Genomic DNA, 23,448 nt, shown 5'->3' with positions numbered 1-23,448 from the left:
TAAACTCAAATTGGTGAGGATATTTTAAATCTTGACTATGGTATTTCTGGAGAATATGCTACAATACAGGAAGGAATCCTAAACTAACAAAGAGAACGTTCAGCTGGACTAGCAGAGAACTTTTCCGTCTTTAATTTTCACGGTTCTGTAATCTACACCAGATGTGAAGTGCTGAAACTTTAGAGTTCAAAACTGAGCTCCAGTCACCACTGAGGTCATAAACACATTTTTATGGTGCTGCTAAGTCTCACACCAAAACAAACTTTTAACAAATCATTTTTTGGGGGAGAGGCAAAATGAAACAGATAAATTTAACAAATGTACCTTTAAACCATTTGACTTGAGGCGAAGGAACACCAGTGGTTTGACATTCCATAACTGTTGTGTCCCCCAAGGCAACCAAGAGTTCACTCTGAACTACAGTCAACTTTGGGGCATCTGAAAAGGAAGAAGGTGTATAATATAATCAGTATGTATCATAGCAGTTCCTCCATAATGCTTTCAGAATTAATAAAAACATTTTTTGGTATTTATATAGCTGTGATATATAACATATTGAATATGTACAAAATGAAAAGAATACATATGTATACACATGGAAAACTAAGCATTTTTAAGATTAAAACAATTACAATACATTTTCCCAAATAGATCAATACAAATTTAGTAACAAATTAGGAACAAAGTTTTAGGCAACAATTTTTTTTAAAAAGAATCACTAGAAAATAACAGAATGAAAAGGTCAAGAAGAGAATCCTCTTTAAGGAAAAAAATACACTTAAAATGTTTTTATCATTGCACACATTGATTTGAGAATCATACAATATGAATTATAAATAAGATTTTCCACCTTATTTTGATGACAAAAATGACAAATTATAGTGAAAGAATTTGTATTTTCAGACCAGAAGCTTAAAAATATTATTTAGAAATTTATAAGAAAAATGTTAATGACATAGTATCATCACTATTGCTCCTATCCAATAGTTTTTCATCAGTAACAATGAGAAACCCTATTACAACATTATATTTAGAGCCTATAAATTTGAGGAGCTTTTTGTAAGTGCCTAGAGTTCACACAAAAACATCATATTGTTTAAATATGAAGTTTTGAAGGTTAATCATTTTTATAAACATATAAGAAAAACAAAATGAATTACATAAAATGCATATAGCATTAAATAAAATGTTGTAATCCATCTTAAATAATGACAAAATTTAATATTTTGTGAGTAGAAGAAAAGGAAGTTGAATTTATCACCTTTGTATGTGTAAGATTAAGGAGGATTTGAAATAGTAGGGTATATCAAAGAATGAAAAAAAAATCTGAAAGTTTCCTTGGCTAGAATGCATCAACTCACAAATATTAATGTTTCAACAAATTATATTTTGCATTTCAAGATATTAAAAACATAATGTCTAAAAAAGTCTTGTGGTTATCAATTTCTATAAAATAATAGCATTTCTGTAATTGCTTTTTTTATCATTCACTCTTCTTTAATTGGTCTTCTGAAAGATGTATACTTGCCAACATATCTCAGAGTAGAAGTCTGTTTATCTGTCCCAGCCAAATTACTAGCCAAACATCCATATTCTCCTGCATCTTTGGGAATTGCATTTTTTATAATCAAGGTGCCTTCTGAGGTCATTCTATACCTGGATGAAAAGAATATCTTATATCACATTCAACCGGAGATACTATAATATAGTAGCATCTTTGTACAATGTCTTTCTTTAAAGGAAATAAAAATATTTTATAGACAGCACATATGGCAATGAATATGGACAACCATAAGCATCACCATTTATAGAGTGGATAAATGAGGGCACCTGGCATCAAATGCTTAAGAGCAATGAGTTAATGATGGTCCAGGGATAGAATATGGCTTAAAATACTAAATTCTTTATGGCAAACCCAAAGTAATGGAAGCTTTGTTTTTTATGTTCCACGTGTTCATTATATCCTTGAAGTGTGGTGGGATTCAATGGCTTTTAAAACTAATGGAGTATAAAATGCTTGTACTTATAGGATGAGAAAATATACTCTTACAATGTCTGCACCCTATTTCATTAGAATCAATGTCCTTTTCTCATTTGTGTATTGACTTTCAGAGAGAAAAGAGGGTATAGTTCCCAGAATATTACCAGAAATGAATGAATATACTTGAGTTGTATCTTGATTATATCACTATTTAGCAAGGTAATCTTGGGCCAAGTACTATTCTGTAGGCATCTGATACTGCTTGCTCAAATATAAGATATGAATATTGAAACCTATAAACCTCATGGCACTGTTGTGATAATCAAAAGAGATGTAGTCATAAAACTCTCTATATAAAATGTGTCATTGTCAGATCCTTGATCTTTTCCCTACCTAGAGTCCTCAGTTACCTTAAAGCACGTTATCTAAAGGATACTAAACATCACTTAACAGCTAACATAGTTTCTGACATTTAGCAGTCACTTAATAAATGTTGATGATTTGAATATGATGTTAGTAAGTGCATGTTCTCTTTTTAACTTGTGAATGTAATATGAAACTTTACAGTATGATTTTGAACAACCCCACATGTTGGGATTACTGACTCATAGGATTAGGAATTTGGAGTTAGAAATGACTTTGGAAGCCACTGAGTCCAATCCCCTAGATATACAGAGGAGAAAAGAAAGACACATATCATGGTTAAATTATTTTTCAAGGGTTACATGGCTACTATATGTCTAAGGCAGAATTTGAATCCCACTTCCTTAATCCAAACTCTAGTGCTCTAAAAATTCTTTGCAAGCCATTTCTTCCTTATTTTTCTGATTTCACTTCTTGCTGTGTTTTGGGAACATCAGAGAATGCTAGCCAGAGCACAATCTCCCTTACTTTCAGAGGGTTAATAAAATAAGTTTCTTTTACAACAGGAATTTTTAATCTTTTTTTGTGTCACAGACTTCCTTGGCAGTTTGATGAAGCTTATAGTTTTATTAATTATAGTTTTAAATATATAAAATACATGTAATTACATAAGAAAGCAATCATAACAATCATTTTGAAATATAGTTATCCAAATATTAAAAAAACAAGTTCATGATGCTAAGTGAAATGAGCAGAACCAGGAGATCATTATACACATGGCAACAAGATTATATAATGATCAATTTTGATAGACATGGCTCTCTTCAATAATGAGGGGATTCAGATCAATTCCAATGATGATGTGATGAAGAGAGCCATTTACACCCAGAGAGAGGACTGTGGGAACTGAGTATGGTTCATAACATTGCATTTTCACTCTTTTTGGTGTTGTTTGCTTGTGTTTTATTGTATTTCTCATTTTTTCTGGTTTGATTTGATTTTCCTTGTGCAGCAAGATAATTACATATATATATATATATATATATATACATATGCATATGTTGAATTTAACATATATTTCTACCATGTTTAACATATATTGGACTACTTGCCATCTAGGAGAGGGGGTAGGAGAATGGAGGGAAATTGAAACACAGTTTTGCAAGGGTTAAAGTCAAATAATTATTGATGCATATATTTTGAAAAATAAAAAGCTTTAATAAAAAAGAATGTTCATAGATAACTTTAGGAATAATTGTTTTAGGAGTTTAAAAACTATTTTCACTATTTAGAACAAAGAATAATCCAGGAACATGTTACAAACTCAGTACCTGTTTGAGCCCATGATAAACAAGTCATTGTAAGTCCAGACTATCTTTGGTTTGGGATAACCAGTTGAAGAGCACATGATGGACACCTCAGATCCCGTTGTGAAAGACTGATTCTTGGGCATGACTGTAACTTTAGGTAGTTCTATAAATTAAAAAAAAATAAGCAGAATAATAAATATATGTAGTAGTATTCTGTCACCTCTATTCCATCTTCTGAGAATATCTAGAAATTACTAAGAAAACCTTTAAACCTAGATATTTCTAGTTTTTATTATTATATTTATATTGTTGTATGTTATATAAATTATAAATATAATTATAAAATTATATTTTATTATAAATAAATATTTATTATCACTGCCATTGTAGTTGTTATCACTACCCAAGTTGCTGTCTAGAAGTTTTTAGTATAATCCCATTAAAAGACTGGTTCCGCTTGATTAGAAAAGCATTGATAAAGTGAGATTAGCAAAAGATCTTAGCTCTTAAGATCAACTTGATCTTTAATTTGTGTACTGTCTCTCCAACCTTGCTGACTTATAGATTTCTACCCATCTATAGATTTATAGATTCTATAGATTTCATCTCAAACAATGGATTCTAGAAATTTTCAAAATCTTATGCCTGGCCTTCAGGGCCATCCAAAATATGCCATCCCCATATCTTTATAACCTTATCTCACAATTCTACTATTTATGCCTCTTTATTACAGTAAATGATCTACTTTGCTTCTCATTTATGCTGTATACCATCCTAATGCTATGTCTTTGCTTATCTTTTTCCTTTTCAATATACCTACTGAATTATTACCCATAGTTTTAAATGCATAAGTGCATTTAAGTCTAACTCATATACCATTTCCTTTGTGAAAGGGAAGACCCTGATCTCTCAAAGCAGCAACCATTTCCCTAGGCTCTCCAATAAGATGTTTAGTGAAATTTTTATGAGAGAAAATGAAAATTAATATGGTATCCAAATGGACCTTTAAAAATATCTGACTATAAAGAATTCCCTTTTTTTCCTTTTTCAGGTCATTTTTCTTATTATCTGCATCATAAACAAAAATGTGATACAACAGCACCAACGTACATAGGCTACAGTGCTGAGAAAGTTAGATTAGTCCCTTCCCTCTTGCAGATTGTACCATATTCTTCCTCTCTTCTTGTTTTCTACTGTATAGTTCAAAGTATTAAAAATTATTTAAGATGATTTTCAGAACTGTGGGTCTCATTGATAGTTCCATGGGCCCAAGATTGGTGTTTAATAAATGCTAATTTAAAAGAATTGAATTGAATCAAGAAATAGGAGATGGCAGATCATTGGTTATTAAGGTTGAATTATAATTCCATCTGGGAAACATAAATTCTGAGATACTGGAAAACTGTGCATGCATGTGTGGGTGTTGCAGAGAATCATTTTTCGAAGGAGTAGGTGAAGAAGGGATGTTTCTTGTTATTTCTTGTTTATTAAGCACCTACATTGTGCTAAGATTTCAAAAAAGAAAAAAAAAGTGTTTTACGTGTCTAACTTATACTGGCACGATAATGCTGCAGAGCTTCAGGAGGCTTTCAGGACATTCACCCAAACGTGATCATATAAGCTGCTGTTGCCTATCCAGCTTATTATTCCTGAGCTTCTCTGGCACTGATCCCAGCAATGACTGTACTCCCACCCACTGCAGTTCAGATATCAAAGTAAAAGAAAACATCAATTACCCATACCAGGATACAGAGAGCTAAGAGGTCACTTTGCAAATAAAGTGGGGATACAGAGTGGTGCTAAGGGTCACAAAATAAGTATGGAAGCAATGCACAGATGTGATGACATCACCCCCCCACCACAGAAGGTGAGAGATCTGCTCTGGCATCAGAAATGATATTATTGCTGACAGAAGGAAAATCAAGAAGGAGGTAAGAACATAAGAAATAAAAGAAAAAGTCAATCAGGATCAATGAGACATAATAGGATGATATACTTTTCTTCACTTTTCTTCCGCTTTTATTTGAATAGACTAAAAGGAAGAGTGACTGTACTTGATTTTTAATTGAAAAAGATATTCTATTCCTAAAGACCCAACTTGGATAATTTCTCAATTCCTTTCCACTTAGTGCTTTCACCTGAATCAGTAATGCACTCAGTTTTACTGGAGGAATTTCTATTTTCTTGCAGATCTGAAAATTATTTTATAAAAAATGACAAAATGTCTTATGAGGTAGTTTAGGAATTGATAAACACTTGGGGATGTGTCAAGGTCATAAAAGATCTGATGAAATTGAATGCTTATGTGGTAAAGTGGAAAGAACAGTGGTTTTGAAGTCTGAAGACCTAAGTGAAAACCTGAGTTTTGCCACTTATTACCTGGGTAACTATGAACAAGTGACTTAATGTGCCTAAATCATCCATAAAAAGAGATGGACTAGCTGTATTCGTTGGACTCTTTAATCTCTAAAATAATGATCATCTGAATGACTATTGAAGCATGTTTTTTTCATTTTATTAGTTCTTGTGTTATTTTTCCTTTTATTCTGTTTCTTCTTTCATAACTGTGACTAATATGGAAACATATTTATACATATTTTATAAATCTTTCATACAGAATAGTACATTATAAATATTGTAAAAACAATGCTACAGATTTTCTTAACATGTAACTGGGGAAATAAATAAAATACTACTTAAAAACAAAATAAAAACTTTTTAAAAATCCATGATCCCGTAATCACACCAGAACCTTTCTTTTCCTGCTAGCTTTCTTTTCCACTATATCTCTTATAAATATTCCCCTCTATTTATTCCTGCAGCTACCTGGTTAGTAGACCTTCCACACTTCTATAGACTATTTCAATAGCTTCCTATCTTGTCTGTTATGCCCTCTGATCCATCCTTCCCTCAATTGCAAATGCTATTTTCCTAAGGGACAAATCTGACAATGTTACCTTATTCCTTCTCCTTTTCATGTACACATCATCATCCTAAGCAGCATTTATAAGCAACTTATGATGTGCCAGGTACTGTGCTAAATGTTTTACAATTATTTCATTTGATCCTCCCCATATTGTTGGTAAGTGAGTCTGGATTTGAAATCAGATCTTTCTAATTTCAGGCTCACCATTCAATCTACTATACCACCCCCTTATCAACAAAATCCAGCAATTCCCTATTGTCTAAGATCAAGTATGAACTTCCCTATCTGGCATTTAAATTTCTTCCCAACTTTGTCTCTTTCTACTTTTTCAGCCTTCTTAGACGTTCCTTCTCTCCAAGAAGTTCACAATCCCATTCCATAGACCAACTTGCTGATCCTCATACACAATAGTTTATCTCCTTCTCTATGTATGCACTGGCTGACCTCCATGTCTTTCTTAAAGAGACATGTCACCCATGCCTTTTAGAATTCCTAGTTTTCTATAAGAATCACCTTTGAGTGCCATCTCCCCGTCGATTGTGGTCTTTCCATCTAAATTTATATTTTATCTGTTTTATATGTATCTAGTCTATAACTATATATGGAAGTACTTTCTCTCCCATTAGAATGTAAGTTCCCTGAGGGTAGGAAATGTTTTACTTTCCGTTTTGTATCCCATGGACTTGCATAGTACACAATGTACTTAACTATACTTGTTTAAGCATTAATTAATTGAACAAACCAGATAATTAGGAATGGATGATAATTATTAAAAGAAAAAGTGAAAAAAGATAAATAATATATTTTATTTTAGTTTAACCATGATGAAATTTGGATTAAAAAAGAGAACATTTTTTCCTAGAGTAGGATCCATTCCATCTTGCTGACTTTAGATGAATATCAAAATTAGGAGAATCCAGAAGTAGAGTCACTATGAGTCAATGGAAGCTTGGAAGCCATGCAATGTGAGAATCATCCCAGAGAAACATTATTTAATTTGTTTCATTATTTCTCCAACATTCCTTTTACTATTCTACTTCTTTGACTTTGCCTGTGCTATATTGTCCTTCTGTTATTTTGTTCTTTTCCAATTCCATCTATTTAATTTTTATCTATATTTTAAAAGCTTGCACAAATGATAATTAACCCATGAAAGATTCTTTGATCTTCTCCCAGTATAAAATATCTTCTTCACTTGAAGTCCTATAGTATTCTGTGTGTGTGCACAATTGCACTTTAATAATAAATTGCGCTTTATTATTCCACTTCAATATTCTACTTTGCATTAATTCATTTTTCCAATAAAATAGGCAAGTAAGTTTTCTTAATCTTTTTTGTATCCTTTAGAGAATCCATGTATATATAGTTGGCTCAACTTTTTTTTTCAATAAAGAAATTGACAGATAAAGAGAACGTTTAATTTTATTATAACAACCTTTAAACATTTAAAGAATCAAATGAGAAATTGAAATATATTTTATACTGTTCTAGAGGGCAAAATTGAAACCATCATATACTATATGTATAGGTATTTATACATATATACACATACAGACAGATTCACATTTATATCTGTAGTGCCTATTTAAATCTATGTATCAATATACTAACTCAATAGAATTACAAAAGCAACATGTCCAATGACAGAAGATATACATAAGTATACCTATGCACACACACAAACACACACACACACATACATACACACACATATATGTGTGTGGGGGGGACAGACATCTATATTTATGTCAATATTATTTTATTAGCTATGCAACCTTTAATCACAGTATATAATCTCTGCTAGTCTTTCTTGAGTTCAATTATATTTGTTATTGCTTTATCTGAAACCATGATTTCAGGTTTTGCTTTGAAGGAATCATTGAAAAGGTGTTAGATTTAATTTCAGCTCTTTATTTTAGTTGTTTTGAAGCAATAAAGTTGTTTTGTTGTTTTCTAAACACTAAAATTACTTTCCTTTATATGAGGGAATTTTAACCATTGGCATTTAAGGTTTTAATTGCTAGGTTTGTTTTTATTTTCTCTATCAAAATATTACCCAAAAAAAGGACTTAATTGAAGAGATCTTTGGATTATTGGCATGTAGAATCTTAAATGAAAACATTTGAATTTAAATTCTAGCTCTACCAATTTATGTGGCTTTAGGCAAAAGCTCTATTTCCTTATATTTAACATGAGATTAGACTTAATGATAATTATTTTTTCTTAAATTCTCAATTCATGATCCTATCTACTAACAAATAATGAACTACTAAAGAATTAAATAGAAATTCACTGCAGTAAAAATTATTTTTTGTACATTTTGGTTTTCAACGTATTTATTTACATTGTGTGGGGTTGTGAAGTTGTTAGAGCCGTATTTAACAGTAAAATAAATAATACCACAGCCAATAATAGTAACATTCAAGGTTATTCACTCAGATTAAATATTTCTTTGCTTTGCCTAATGACTCATTTCTACATAAGGAGTTCATAATGAGATCAATCAAAATTCTCCTAATGGAATAGATATTCCAAAAGGAGTAAATGTGGATATTCTGGTGTATATTTACTGCCATCTACAATTACAACACAAATATCTGTTGCAAAATTTCCAAAAACCTTATATAATTTGTTATAACATTTAATGAAACCTGTCTCAAATAACTGCTCAAAATCACAAGGAAGTTTTCCTTTAAACAAGTCAATGCACACTGAGACCTTCCTCATTTATCCTCAGATTGTAGCTCATGTAAGCTGTATATTTCCATTGTACAAGCATTTTCAAATCTAGCGGGATATTATCTTACATGAACAATGAATTACACTACTTTAGTGTGTTTCACACATTTTCAACAAATAACACTAACATGATGTAATTCCTACATTATAAGAATAAACTAGTTTAAGAGATTTTTTTTTTGGGGGGGAATTCCATATATCTAAAACTATACTGTAGATCTAAGTTTTTCCATGTGAATTTGCTTTTGTGTTTTAATGGAAATAACCTAACATAGGTCACAAATGGAAAAGAAATTAATGATTTGGCAGAATCTTAAGAAGGTTCTTTGATAACAATGTCATTAAAGTTGGTACCCTAAACTGAACGAACATCCCAAATCAACTCTTTCTCATAAGTTATGTATGTGTTGAGATATAGTCAACCAAATCATGTTTTTAACCAATAAGTTAATACTTATTAAGTACCTTTTTATGGTTCAAATTGGAAAAGTATTGTGGGAGAAACTGAAGAAGAATAAGATATACTTATTTCCCTCAGGGAACTTATTATTTAATTAAAGAGGCAAAGCTAGCATAAACAAAAAAAGTAAACAATACAGAGTAGGATAAACTTATGCTGATTCATTTAGTATAAACAAAAAAAATACTTTGGGATGTTGTAAGAAATCTAGAAAGACTAGAGAGATCCAGTAAATCTTTTTAAAGGAAGCAGAACTTGATCTGATCCAGTCATTCTCTTCCTCCTCCTCCTCATCTCCTCTTCCTCTTCCCTCTCTTTTTCTTCTTTATCATCATCTAAATCACGTTTTAACATTTCCAAAGTGTTTTTGACAAAAAAATCTCATTTTAACTTCACAAAAACTCTGGAAATAGGTGTTATTAGGATTCCCATTTTACACATGTGGAAACTGAGGCAGGATTACCTAGCAAGGAAGTGTCTGAGGCTATAGTTGAGTTCAGCTCCTCCTGAGCTTTCTGAGCAGTTAGGTGGTACAACAGATACAGCTAAAAAGACTCATCTTCCTGAATTCAAATCTGGCCTTACTTAATGTGTTACCCTAAGAAAGTCATTTAAGCCTTTTTGCCTTAGTTCTCTCATCTGCAAAAAGAGTGAGAGAAGGAAATGGCAAACTACTCCAGTATCTTGGCCAAGAAAATCCAAAAAAAGGATTTGATATGACGAAAAAATGACTTAACAACAACTTCCTGACATCAGGTCCATTACTCTATTCACTTTGTACGTTGAACCAAAGCATTTGGAATGGCAAAGGGAAAAATGAGCAACTTCCTAACAAGGGAACCATCAACAGAAATACAAAGGCATGGAAATAATTTGTGGGGTAGTTAAGATGAAAACAGATGAAAACTGATGAAAACAGAAGGTAAATAATGATCAATAATGGAGATGGGTGGGATGGGAATAAATTATGCAGGTCAAACTCACAGAGATGAAGTCTGACTTGAAGCATTAAAATTATTCAAGATTTCTGAGCAAAGGAAATGTATGATAACTTTTAAAAAATTGTCCTGTAGATATATAACTGACTATAGAAAGGCACACAAGTATGCTACAATAATAGCTATTTATCATTGAACTATTTTATATAGCAATTTGGAATTATGCAAGAAAATTTTAACTATATATTACATTATTATCCAATAATCCTATTACTTATCAGATATCTCAAAGAGTTCAGATAGTCATTATATAAATGTATAGAATATTACTGTAGTAAAATATGAGAAATTCAGAGAAATATAAGATGACTTGTATGAGTTGATGCAAAGTAAAATAAGCAAAATAAAAAATCAAAATATCCAAACAACTGTAATAATGTAATTGAGAAGAAAAGTATAAGAAAGTGGAACTGAGTAGTTAGAAAACCAATAATGGTCCCAGAAAACAAATACAAAACAACCACACTAACACTAAGAAAGAAGTAGGGCCATTGCTAGGCATGGTCCCTACATAAGGTATTTTTACTTAACTATTTTTCTTTAGTATAAGATTCAACTTTGAAAGGGAGTTCAGAGAAACATTTGCAATGTAAAATCAAAAATATCAATAAAACCTTTAAAAGTGATTTAGAGAGGAAGCATCGAACAACTGTTATTCCTAAAGTAATCTATATGATAAAGGTCTGTTTGACAGAGATGTCAATGGTTCTTCCCCTTGAATAGACTTAGTGAAGCAAAACATGGAGTAAAAATGAGAAAAAATTATATTTAGGATAGAAAAAGCCTGAGAGCTATAAGAATCCAGTCATTGAGATACAGCAGATAGATAGTGGAAGTAATATCTAAAGGACCTTCTCAAATATTTAGTAATTATCTGACCACAGGCAAGTTGCTTCATCTCTCTGAGTATGTTTTCTGGAGAGAAACTAGGAAATTGAGAGATAATGACTCCTGTAACAGTCACAAAATGAAAATGTTCAAAGGCCCAAATGAAAGAATGTATTTAAGCATCTTGAAAACTTTAAGTACTATGTAAATGGCAGTTATTTTTCAGTAAAAAGAGGAATCTCCAGAGAAGTTTTTATGGAGAAAGTAAGATTTGAGTTGGATTTGGAAAGATGAATTTAGCTCTTAGAGTATAATTAATAAGGTAGATTCCTTAGTCATTTTCTGATTTCTTTTAAGTCTGCTAATATAGTGAAGTTGATAGCTCAGAGGACAGGGTGATAGACTTGAAGTCAGAGTGATATAGATCAAATCTTGCTTCAGACATTTACTGTGAGAGCCTAAGAAAGCATCTATTTCTCAGAGTCTTGGTTTGTTGATTTACAAAATGCAAATAATAAAGCACTTAACTAAGAGAGTGGTAAGGATCAAGTGAGATAATATATGCAATGTACCCTGCAAATCTTAAAGCATTCAATAAACACTGGGTGCTATTATTATGACTGATTGTTTCTATCATAAAAACAAGCAAGATAGGGTAGTGGCACTAATTTTTAAAACAAATTGTCCACATATGCTAAAACAAAGAGTTAAGTGGTAGCAACTTTTGATAGAAGGAAAATAAACATAGAATAACAGTGCTTTTTGTAGCAAACATGTTTCATGTGAGGAGAGTCTTAAGGAGATTTTGACTGTTGAAATTTTCTCCTGAATTCTGTTCAGTTTATTTTCTAATTTATAGAGGAGGGACAACTTGGCACTTTCTCTTATGCAAAAATGTTCACGGAATCATCATATAATAACAAATGCAGATAAAAAGCTGGTAAGAGGAGATATCCCATGAGCTATTCCTTGGTTTCTTAGGATTCTTTTATTATTACTTGCATTCCAGAAATAAAATCTGAGTAAATATTCTCAACTTCATAAAAAAAATCAACTGCACATACAAATTTTATACTTTTAGCATTTCTGAAAAATCAGAGAACCAGTTCATAATGGTTTGTAATTTTTTCTCATTTGTAGAAAGAAAAATAACAAAATATAATAACAAAAATACCTAACTTATTTCTCCTAAATAAATTAGAGTAGCATAAGCTGCTAAATGAGAAAGTTGGAAAAGATTGCTTATTGGGCTTGTAAATCTTTCCAATTTCTCTTAAATCAAAGAGGACCCAACAATCTGTTTCAGGATCTCTGACCCATCCTTCAATCATCTGTATTTCCTGTGTTAAGAAGCTAACTTCAAAAAGTAATGTAATGACTATCATTGAGCCTGCTGAGAAGTATAATTAGCAGCTGTATACCATTTTAACAGATGTGTACCTACTGATTTAGATCATTTAGTTTAAAACACATGGACATTACTCTCAAATAAAGAATTTAACTTCTCTTTATTTCCTGTTTTGAATAGGAAGATAAGACTCCTGTTAATCATGTTGTCATTTGTAATTTAAAATTTTGGGCATATGAAGAAGCAACTATATAAGCCCAACTTATATTCTACCAACATTCTCCAAAAAGTCTTCCTCAACTTTCATTTTTTCTTTACTGTTTCCTAAGGGAAATAGCAAAATTTAATATTTATCATCTCAAAAATATATTACTATAACTTAGATCTGTCTGGGTAAGCAGATTGTAATGCCAGTATCTCTGTAATGAGCTATTTTATGACCTATGATCTGAATACTTTTGTCCCATGGGTTTAACTTACAACTTCTATAGCATTTCCTATTCCTACAGCCTCTTATTCACCTACTTGAGCACAAAGATTCTGGTCTAAAAATTTCCAAATCAAATAACTCCATAACTCCCTTGGTAATAGGAAAGAGGGTGACACAATAGAAAGAAACTGGAATAAAGACAAACAGATACACAGAGGAAGAGACATATACAGAAAGAAGCAAAGAAATGTATATAGACAACATAGGGAAAAGAATGAGATAGATGAGAGAAGAGGAAGAGAAGAGGGAGAAGGGAGAAGGAAGAATGAGAGAGAAAGAAAAGGGAGAGGGAATGGAAAAGGTAGAGAGAGAGAGGATAGGGAAACAAGGACAGGAGAAGGAAGAGAGGAACAGGGAGAGGAAGAAGGGAGGAGGGATGGAAAAAAGAAGGCAGGGAGGAAAAGAGAGAAAGAAACAGAGAAACAGACACAGAAGAGAAGAGGAGGGGAAGAGAGAAAAAGGAAGTGAAAGAGAAGAAAAGAGAAAGAGAGAGGGAGAGAAATATCAGAAACTGAGATCTTATCTTGAGCTAAACTGCCAAACATTGAAATTCTTCTGCAGAGATTGCATCTCTGATGGGCTAGCCACATAGCTCCAATGCAAATGCACATTATAGAATTTGCACAAAGCATTTGCACATAGATCAAATGAAGTGACACAGACACTCTCAAAGTCTCTTTCTGAAAGACTTTACTACTGATGGTGAGACTTGAGAGAGGTTGGCACAGGACTAGCCAGCCACAGGATTATATCAAAGGAGGTGCTGCATTCTATAAGCAAAGCAGAATCCTATCAGAACAAAGGAAACATGAGATGCACAAATATGGAGAGTTATCTATCCAAAATGTTCAAATGGACTATTTGTGCCTGATCTATAGTAGAGGTATCTAAACTTATACTGGATTAATCAACCATAATTAAACACATATACTTTGACCCAATATTATGATGTCATCAGACCTCTTCTAGTACAAAGAATGAACAACCTGAGAGTCCTAAGAGGAAGATGTAATGCTTGGTTTGGGATATTGAGTCAGATCACACTTGCTATGTTTGAATATTCCATGGTTTTTATTTATAAGTTTTTCACCAGTATTCAAGTTATATAGCATCACAGAAACTATTTGAAGCTAAGGATATATATAGATATAGATAGATAGATAGATAGATAGATAGATAGATAGTAGATAGATAGATAAAACATTATTTGATAGTCCTGATATCAGATCAAATTAAAAGTCTCAGGAGAAGAAAGTATGATGATAGTAAGCAAGTTTGACAATAGATCATCATTCAAAGATCATTAAAAACTAGCTAAATACAGACTAATCAACAAGTATTTATTAAATATTTACTATATGCCAGGTGCGAGATATACAAAGATAAAAACAAAATATTTTCCATTGGCAAAGAGCCTCTATTCATAACTAGACCAATGTCTATCATGTTCCAGATTCATTTATACACAAAAATTTATGAAATTGTTTAAAAATACACAGGACCTGCGATGTGAATTGATGAAAGCATTATCTGCAAGGATAAAATCAATTTTGAACTATTAATTAAATATATTTGATGTAGCTCTCTTTCTAGTTCTAAGGTCAGTTCCCTATAATGTCTTATTGACTGTGCTTAGCACAATGTCTGGCATGTAGCAATTACTTAATAATATATCCCTCAACAAGTCAATCTCTCAGTGCCTTAGGCAACTCTCTAAGACTATATCTATATCTTACTGAAAAGGGGCCATTTGGTAGAAGGAGTTTCCTTATTCAGCATTTCCCTATATAGATGAAATCACAGGTACAGTACCTATTCCTACTCCTACATAACTGTCTTAGATTCTAGAAGTTTTCAAGGAAAAGTCCCTCTCTGTGAACTGTAGGCTTAAATGGATCATGAAAAGACGTGGTTCTTATGGAAATGGTAGGCATTTGCTGCCATATTTATTCCCTGTAGCTTACAGTCACTAACAAAGAAAGAATATCCTCAATTATATCATCTCTAAAATATTTATAATAATACCAATTAAAATTACCCTGAGAGTTTGAATGAGAGCCCACTTAGGAGCACAGAAGATGTAAATTCAAGTTTAGTCTTTGGCACATCCTAGCTGTGTAAATCTAGGCAATTTATCTAATCTCTCAGTGGCCCAGGAAACTATATAATTATGCCTACAAATTGTGGCTAATGTTCAACTTTCACTAATAAAGAAAATCTTTAAGATCTCTAAAGCAATAATACCACAAGTTCAGTAATAATACAAAATACCTACATATAGCATTACTGTGAGGCTCAAATGACATATGTGTGTATATACGTATAGGCTGAGGCAACTGGGATTAAGTGACTTGCCCAGGGTCACACAGCTAGGAAGTATTAAGTGTCTTAACTCAGGTCCTCCTGACTTCAGGGCTGGTGCTCTATCCACTGTGCTACCTAGCTGCCCCCCAAATAGCCTATATTTTGAAACTTTAAAATGTTATAGAAATGTTATCACAGAGTAGAAAGAAGAGTATTAAGATGTCTGGTTATATGGAAGTCAGGAACATTAGAATGGAGCCCAAATCTAAAAGAAATGTTGGTTCTCAAAGAAATCAAACACTGGGAAAATAAAATGTTAGTAATGGTATAGTGTCCCTTCTACTCTGTACCAGATTGTTAATATTATAATTACATGCAATCTTAATATTCTGGTAAGTGGAAAAGGACTGGTTTAAAAACTCATCAAGAGGCAAAAATGCTTTTGAGCATATAATGGTGATATTAATTGTTTATGTTGATCTTCTATGTAGGTTTGAAAATAGTTGCCTGGTATATGAAATCCCATTTTTTCTCCATCAAGGAGCAACATAAATTATTTTAGTTTGTATAGAAAATGATCCTACCCACTATAGACAAATAAATATGTTGAATTTCAGAGAGTATTTAGTTGAATGATACAAAAGAACATTTATTAAGGACTCTTTCCCTAATAATAATCTTTCAGGAGTTAACTTCTCTAACAATTGGAAGTTCTACTTCCTATTTAATATAACTCTCACAAGCTACACTTAAATATATTTCCTCATGTTCTATCTTTGGTGGTGATGGAAAACAGCTGCTCTCCAGTCTCATAATAATAATCTTCAATCTCCTTGAAGCATTTATTAGGTCATCCCATACTATCCTTATGTAAACTAAATAATCCTAATTCTTTAACCTTTTCTTACAGGTCTTATTTTAGAACTATTTAATAATCTTTCCTACTCTCCACTGAACATAATAGGGAAATAATTCTTACCACCTACCACTAAATTGTTATAACATCTGTCAAACACATAGATTACTAGAATGGAAGGACCATATAAATGCCAAACACAGTATTATTTTATACATTTTATTATGTGGAACTTGGAATGTATTACCAAAAAAAAAATAAAAGGCTCACTTCAGTCCACTTTAACTAGTGGACTATATTAAACAAATAAGGCAAGTGACCATTAAATTTCATCACCAAACAGACCTGTCCTTGTATCTTAATTTTGAATAAGTCTGCTTTAAGTAAGAAGGGAAATGATTGAAAATGTATTAATTTTATTAAAGGCATGGAAGCATAATGATATAATGAATAAAGATCCAGACTTGGAATCAGAAAGATCTCAATTCAAGTACTGTGTAGCCATGGGTAAATAAGACAATGTTTTAAGTCTGCTGGGCAATTCTTGGACATCAGAGAATACAGAAGATTGGCTGACCTTCATCAGTAGAAGTTCCCACACCTAGAGTTCTTTACACTGTTGAAATCATGAGTATTGAGTATGTAGGGGAATCAAACAAAACCACACATGTTTAATAGTAAATGGAGGAGCTAGGTAGCACAATAGATTGAGTGCTGGGCCTTTGGTCAGGAAAACCTGAGTTTAAATTCAGTCCTACACATAAACCATGTGACCCACAATAAGTCACTTAAAGTCTGTCTCAGTTTCATTAGCTGTAAAAAGGAGATGATAATAGGACCTACTGTACAGGAAGGATTATTGTGAGGATCAAATGAGATAAGATGTGTAAAATACTTAGCATGGTGTCTGACATGTAGTAAGTGCTTAATATATAAGTTTCTTCTCTCCTCCAAAGTCTCTCAGAGAGTTGGAATAGATATTTCTCCTGGATCTAGAGTTATTATTCTCTGATATTTTCAAATTAATCATAAATGATGTAAAGGCTTCCACAGTACTGCATATCACATTTGTAATCAAGAAACTATTAAAAGCCAGAATGTTAATACAACACTTTACTCATCTGCACTGACACAAGCTTGGTACTCCATGCAGTCCACAAAAATTAGATACTGGCAACAATGAGTGATTAAGGGATTTTCATTATAATTAAATAAGAATTTACTGTATCTGAGGCTACCATAACTGAATTCGTTCAGTTATGCAATATTTATTAAAACAATATTTATGCAGAAATATGACATGTGTCTTTCAGTTCAAAAGTACAGAAAAACAGCTCTAGAATGTAAAAATGTTAAGAATAGTGTTTTTCAGTGAAAAGAAATATTGTTTATTCAGTGTTACTCAAAATTGTATATTACTTGAACATACTATTCAAAATAGTATTAATTATTTAAATATGGATATATACTATTCAAAATAGTATTAACTTTTAATATGGATATGATGAGCAAAGATCTTGTATGAGGTAACTTTGTAAGTGATAAGTAAAGTTTATTCATACTAACTTCTGTAAAAGAGAAAATACTAAGTAAAAGAGATCCAAAATATTTCTCTCCTATTATAAAATTCATTTGAAGAAAATTCACTACTTTGAATACTGAAAATACTGCACTTTTATATTATATTTTATATAACATGTATATATTATGAATTACTATTTCGAGTTCAATGCCTTGAATATGGCTCACAGAAATAAAGAGAGGAGTAGGAGTGACATTTTTAGACCTGCACTTCAGAGTGATGAATTTGACATTGAATGTAGGATGGATTAAAATGGGGACAAAATTGGGGTAGAAAGAACAGCTGGCAGACTATTGCATTCATTTAGGTCTGAAGGAATGAAAGTATACACAAAATTTGGGGGAAGTATCAGAGGAGAGAAGAGTTGTATATAAGAGATGCTATAAAGGTAAAAATCAACAGGAATTGAGAAGAGATTGGATTGGATATAATAGGTAAGAAAGAGTGAGGAGTAGAGAATAATATCTATATTGTGAATATGGGTGACTGGGATAATGACATTACTCTGACAAAGTGAAAGAATGAAATGGCCTACCTCTTTATTAAGGCCAGTTTTTCTACTGATACTCCTGATCTCACTATCAACAATCTTTTTGGGGAGCTTGCGACCACCTGCCATTTCACAACTCTTTCATTTAGCATCTCTGCCAACTTAGTGACTTCATCACTGTTGGTTACTTCACTATTGCCTAGTAACCTACTCATATTTCTTCTATCCTAAAACAAAAACAAAATCCTTTCTTGATACTCTTGACCCCTCAAACTGTCACCCTTTACTGGTAAACTCCCAGAAAGAAGAGTATTCTCATAGAAAGAGATATCTATAAATGGATAGAGTTCTATACTTGGACTAAAGAGATCTGAACTCAAATCTAGCCTTACACTCTTATTGTGATCTTGGGCAAGGCATCTAACTTATTAGTTCCCTTAGTTCCCTAAACTATAAAATGCAGATAATAATACCTACTTTACAGGATGGTGATAAGAATCAAATGAGAAAATATCTGTAAAATACTTAGCATGATGCTTAATAAATGCTCATTTTTTTCCTTCCCTACATTTGATGACTTCATTATTTCATAAAAAATTCACTACTAAAGTCGTCATAAGATGATTTTTAACTCCACCATTTGATTGAAATTACACTTTCAAAGGTTACCAATGGTCTTTCAGTGTGGCTAAACAAACACTGGAAAAAAATTTCAGAGCTCATCTAGTCCATAGCCTTTGCCAGCAAAACTATACTGAAGGCATCTTCTCATCCTGAGAAAGATTTTTCTTTCATTTCTGTTATTTGGAAACAATTTTTCAATGGCCAGCTTATTTTATAGAGATGAATTCTATGGCCTTACATCATATAAGTTATCAAAGTTTCATTAATTATATTAATATTTTCATGAGTTAAGAACAAAGAAAGCATATTATAAGTATTATGCCTCCAAGTACAGCAGTTGATTTCATAAAACATCTGTAGTTTTGCAGTAGAATGCTCAACCATAATATAATACATTTGGGTGGCCACAAATTAACTGTAGTCTCTTATTTTCTACTAAACAGTGCCATAAATTCTGGAATATATCTTCCTGTTGGCTTTGAAAGCATTTCTTCATCAAATGTTTTTCCCCAAACCCACTGCCAATAAGACAGGACATCAAAAAAGAATGTCTCTGAAAAGATTTACACTATTTAGAATCTAAGAATCTAGAGAGTAAAATGTAAATAATATATTTTGGTAGTTTATTACAGCACTTAATTAAATGATTTAGATAATAATTCTTCTGTTCTACCACAGAGAAGAGAGTGAAAAACCTTCTTTTCTGCAAATAAATTTCAGAATTCATTCACCAAAGTAGTTTTCAGTGAGCCTAAATGTCACATGAGTAGCTAAAAAGGATTAGTCAGATACTAAAAAAGAAACAATTTGCTGAGACAAAACTTAGGAACATAAGCTAAAAGATTTAAAGCTGCTCAGGTTATCAGAGGCCATCTTTAAGATGGAATTGATAGAAACCTCATTATCTATGTGATACTGGGAAAATAACTAAAACTCTATCTCAATTTTCTCCCTTGTAGCTTGTATTAAACTAAAAATAAGCCTAGGAAGGAAAGTTGTAAGATATCAGCATCCTCCTTTTCTTCAAGTTTTGGAGAGAAATATTCTTTCTTTATAAATACCTTAAATATCTGATTCTTCTAGAATCCTCAGTGCTTAGAACAGTGTTTGGCAAATGAGAAAAGCTTAATAAATGCATGTTGATTTAACTACATGAGAAACTATGGCACAGAGGGGTTAAGTGACTTTCCCTTTTAGATAAGAGAAATGGCATAGCAAAGCCAACATTTGAACGTAGGTCCTTTAACTATGAATCTGGCACTCTCCATTATGAGCCTGTATTTCAAATGCTTTATTGTATATGGGAAAAGAAAAAGAAGAAGGGAAGGAAAAGAGGAAACCTCCTCAATTTTTAAAATGAGAAAGTAAGGTATCCAGAGATTGACTAGTTCTCCCAAATTTCCACTAAGAATAGAGGTACAGTTAGAAACAGAATGTAGAGATTAATTAGTTCTTTAGAAAAGAACTTGGAGTTTCACAAATCTTTACAACTTCAAGGAACATTACAGGACACAAGTTACAACCCAGATCATCCAGACAGTGTGCTGTCTTAGAAATATAATAAATTAATTCTAGGTCAATGTTGCCCCATATATTTTACTAGATTAACTACCAAAAGTCAACCCACAAACCTGAGAATTTTCTTTCATTACTAAGAAAAAAAGTAGAATCAAAAGTGTGCTTTTTCAGCAAAGGGTTTAATTCTCACAATGGTTTCATATAATTATTTTTACACAATGGTCATTCATTCAGGTCACCTTATAAATGTCATTACCAATGCGTTATCTCAGGCAGGTTTAGAATTATTTGCAAGATCATATTGGGCAGAGCCATTCCCAACTTTTGGATGCAATTAATCTCTTACATAAAGAGTTTAAAGTAACATATTCTGCTGAGACAGCAGCAGAACCGCAATTTAACTCTAAAAACCAAGCCAACAGTAATTTGTTTATTGCTTTAAGTTTCCCAGCTGCTCTATAGCCATTTGGAAAAAAATATATAAATGCAATGAAAAAGAAACTCCCAGGCTGTTTCTCATCTTCAATTGATGACCTTGAACATAACTTAATTTTAATACATATAAGACAAGCTGTTAATGCTGTTGTATACAAAGCTTGCTATCAGAACATTCTGAAGAGGCACATTTGAAGATTTAACATTGGTTGGCCATTAGTTTATAACCTCAATGGGTTCTTATGGCCATTTATGTCAAATAAGTCCCTAGAAGCAGCTCTGTACAGAATGCAAATGTTCAATTTCCCTAAGATGTAAAATAACTTACTTTCAAAAGAAATTAAATTATTTATCAAGAAGGGCAAAATCATGCCCTTGGACACTTAATCCCCTTAGTTTTGTAATATTCACCCTAAAGACAAGCTACCCTATGTAAGTGAGGAATGTATTAACATAGCACACTATCTGTAATCAGCTATAAACCACAGATCATGCTTCCAATATACCACCCTTCCATTTACCTTGCCTGAGAGATATACTACTCATCCCAATCTACTTCTGTTTGGAAACTATACTATCCCTGTATTACCAAGAAACTCTATTACTATAACAGTGCTTCTGAAAAAGAAAATAAGCTTCTTTAAGGATCCACTCACTATCCTTGTGTCTTCCAGATCAAAACATTCTTTGCTGATCATAACTCCTTTCTATGCTTATCTCCCCTTATTAAACTATAAACTTTTTGAAGGCAAAGATTATCTCGCAATTATATTCCCAATAATTGCTCCTACTAAGTACTTGATAAGCAGGTATTTGTTCATTCTTGTTCCTATAATAGAAAGTTGGAGCCCAACATCAGGACCTTTTCATTATTAAGAGTCAGTCAATACATTTATTAAACACCTACTACATTATATGCACTGAAAAGCCCCCGGCATGTTGGGTATATTCTTTATGGAAGGATTTACAGAAGGGTAGGAAGAAGAAATGAATAAGACAAGAAGGTAAGGATTAATTGAAATCTGCACCTATGGAGAAAGTATCTGAACTAAAATGATCAAAGCTCCATGATGCAATCATAGGTTGGAAAATCTAAATATTTCAAGTGGCTTTTTGGAAGTATAATTTGGTTGACAGTAAAAATTTATTCTGTAATATAGACAACTGAGTCCATTTAAGAACTATAGACGTAGTATTCTTCCATTCATATTTGTAATTTCTTAAGTACTTGGAGAAATTTATACTTAGCTAGCAGGGGTGCTAGGAGGAGGGCTGGGAAAGCAAACGAGTTTTAAAAAAGAAAAAAGAAAAACACTGCAGTTCAGAAAACTTTCAGTATAATACCTTGCACAGAAAGGAAGACTGAAGCGACTGTTGAACCTCCTTCATTAAAAACCACACAATTATATTCTCCAGCATCAGTGAATTTTACACTATTAATCTCCAAGGAGAGGTTTATCATAGTCTTGATTCGAGCTGGATCGGCCAGTCTGACATCTCTACCATTTCTCTGCCAAGTAAGGTTGTAAGGCACTGCACTTATGACCAGGCATGTCAAGGTTGCTAGTTCTCCAGGAGTAACAGTCACATTATTAGGTACTTGGATAACAGGAGGGGGCTCTGTAGGAAATCAAAAGACACAAGTCAAAAACTCAAGAATTATTTTCAGTCATTTATATTTGAAATGAAAATTGTTTTGCTTTTTTTCCTTTTTTATATTTTAATATTTTCTTATTTTACCCAATTATATATAAAACATTTTTTACATTTGTTTTAAAAACTTCAGTTCTAGATTCTCCCCTTCCTCCTCATTTTTCCTGCATTGAGAAGGCCCAATGTAACTTATGCAAAACATTTCCATAAAATTCATGTTGCAAAAGAAAATAGGAGATCTCTCTCTCCTCCCAAAAAAATCCTCATGAAAAAGAAAAAAAAATAAAACCCAATATGCTTTAGTCTGTGTTCAGACACAATCAGTTCTTTCTCTGGGTATGGATAGATAGCATTTTTCATCATAAATCTTTCAGAGTAATGTTGGATTATTGTATTGCTGGGAACAACAAAAATCATTCACAGTTGATCATTCCACAACTTTGCTAATATTATCTACGCATACAGTACATGAAATGAAAAATTTTAAGATGAATCTATTAAAATTTACTGTGTAAAAAAGCACACTAATACAATATTCTGTAG

At 32.2% G+C, this 23,448-nt stretch overlaps 1 protein-coding gene across 2 annotated transcripts in view; it reads right to left on the bottom strand.

The window, feature by feature from the left end:
• HMCN1 (hemicentin 1) overlaps positions 1-23,448 on the bottom strand; it is a 478,149-nt gene that overhangs the window by 230,630 nt on the left and 224,071 nt on the right. For both annotated transcript variants that reach the window (XM_074308592.1, XM_074308593.1), the window contains exons 11-14: positions 22,597-22,872; positions 3,676-3,817; positions 1,529-1,656; positions 325-438 (exon numbers count right to left, since the gene is read on the bottom strand). In XM_074308592.1, coding sequence (XP_074164693.1) covers positions 325-438; positions 1,529-1,656; positions 3,676-3,817; positions 22,597-22,872 — 660 coding nt within the window. The remainder of the gene's footprint in view (positions 1-324; positions 439-1,528; positions 1,657-3,675; positions 3,818-22,596; positions 22,873-23,448) is intronic.

Source organism: Sminthopsis crassicaudata, chromosome 4 (assembly GCF_048593235.1).
Source record: "Sminthopsis crassicaudata isolate SCR6 chromosome 4, ASM4859323v1, whole genome shotgun sequence".
Lineage (NCBI taxonomy): Eukaryota > Metazoa > Chordata > Mammalia > Dasyuromorphia > Dasyuridae > Sminthopsis > Sminthopsis crassicaudata.
The sequence above is the reverse complement of the archived record's forward strand: the minus strand, read 5'-3'. Positions and strand labels throughout refer to the sequence as shown.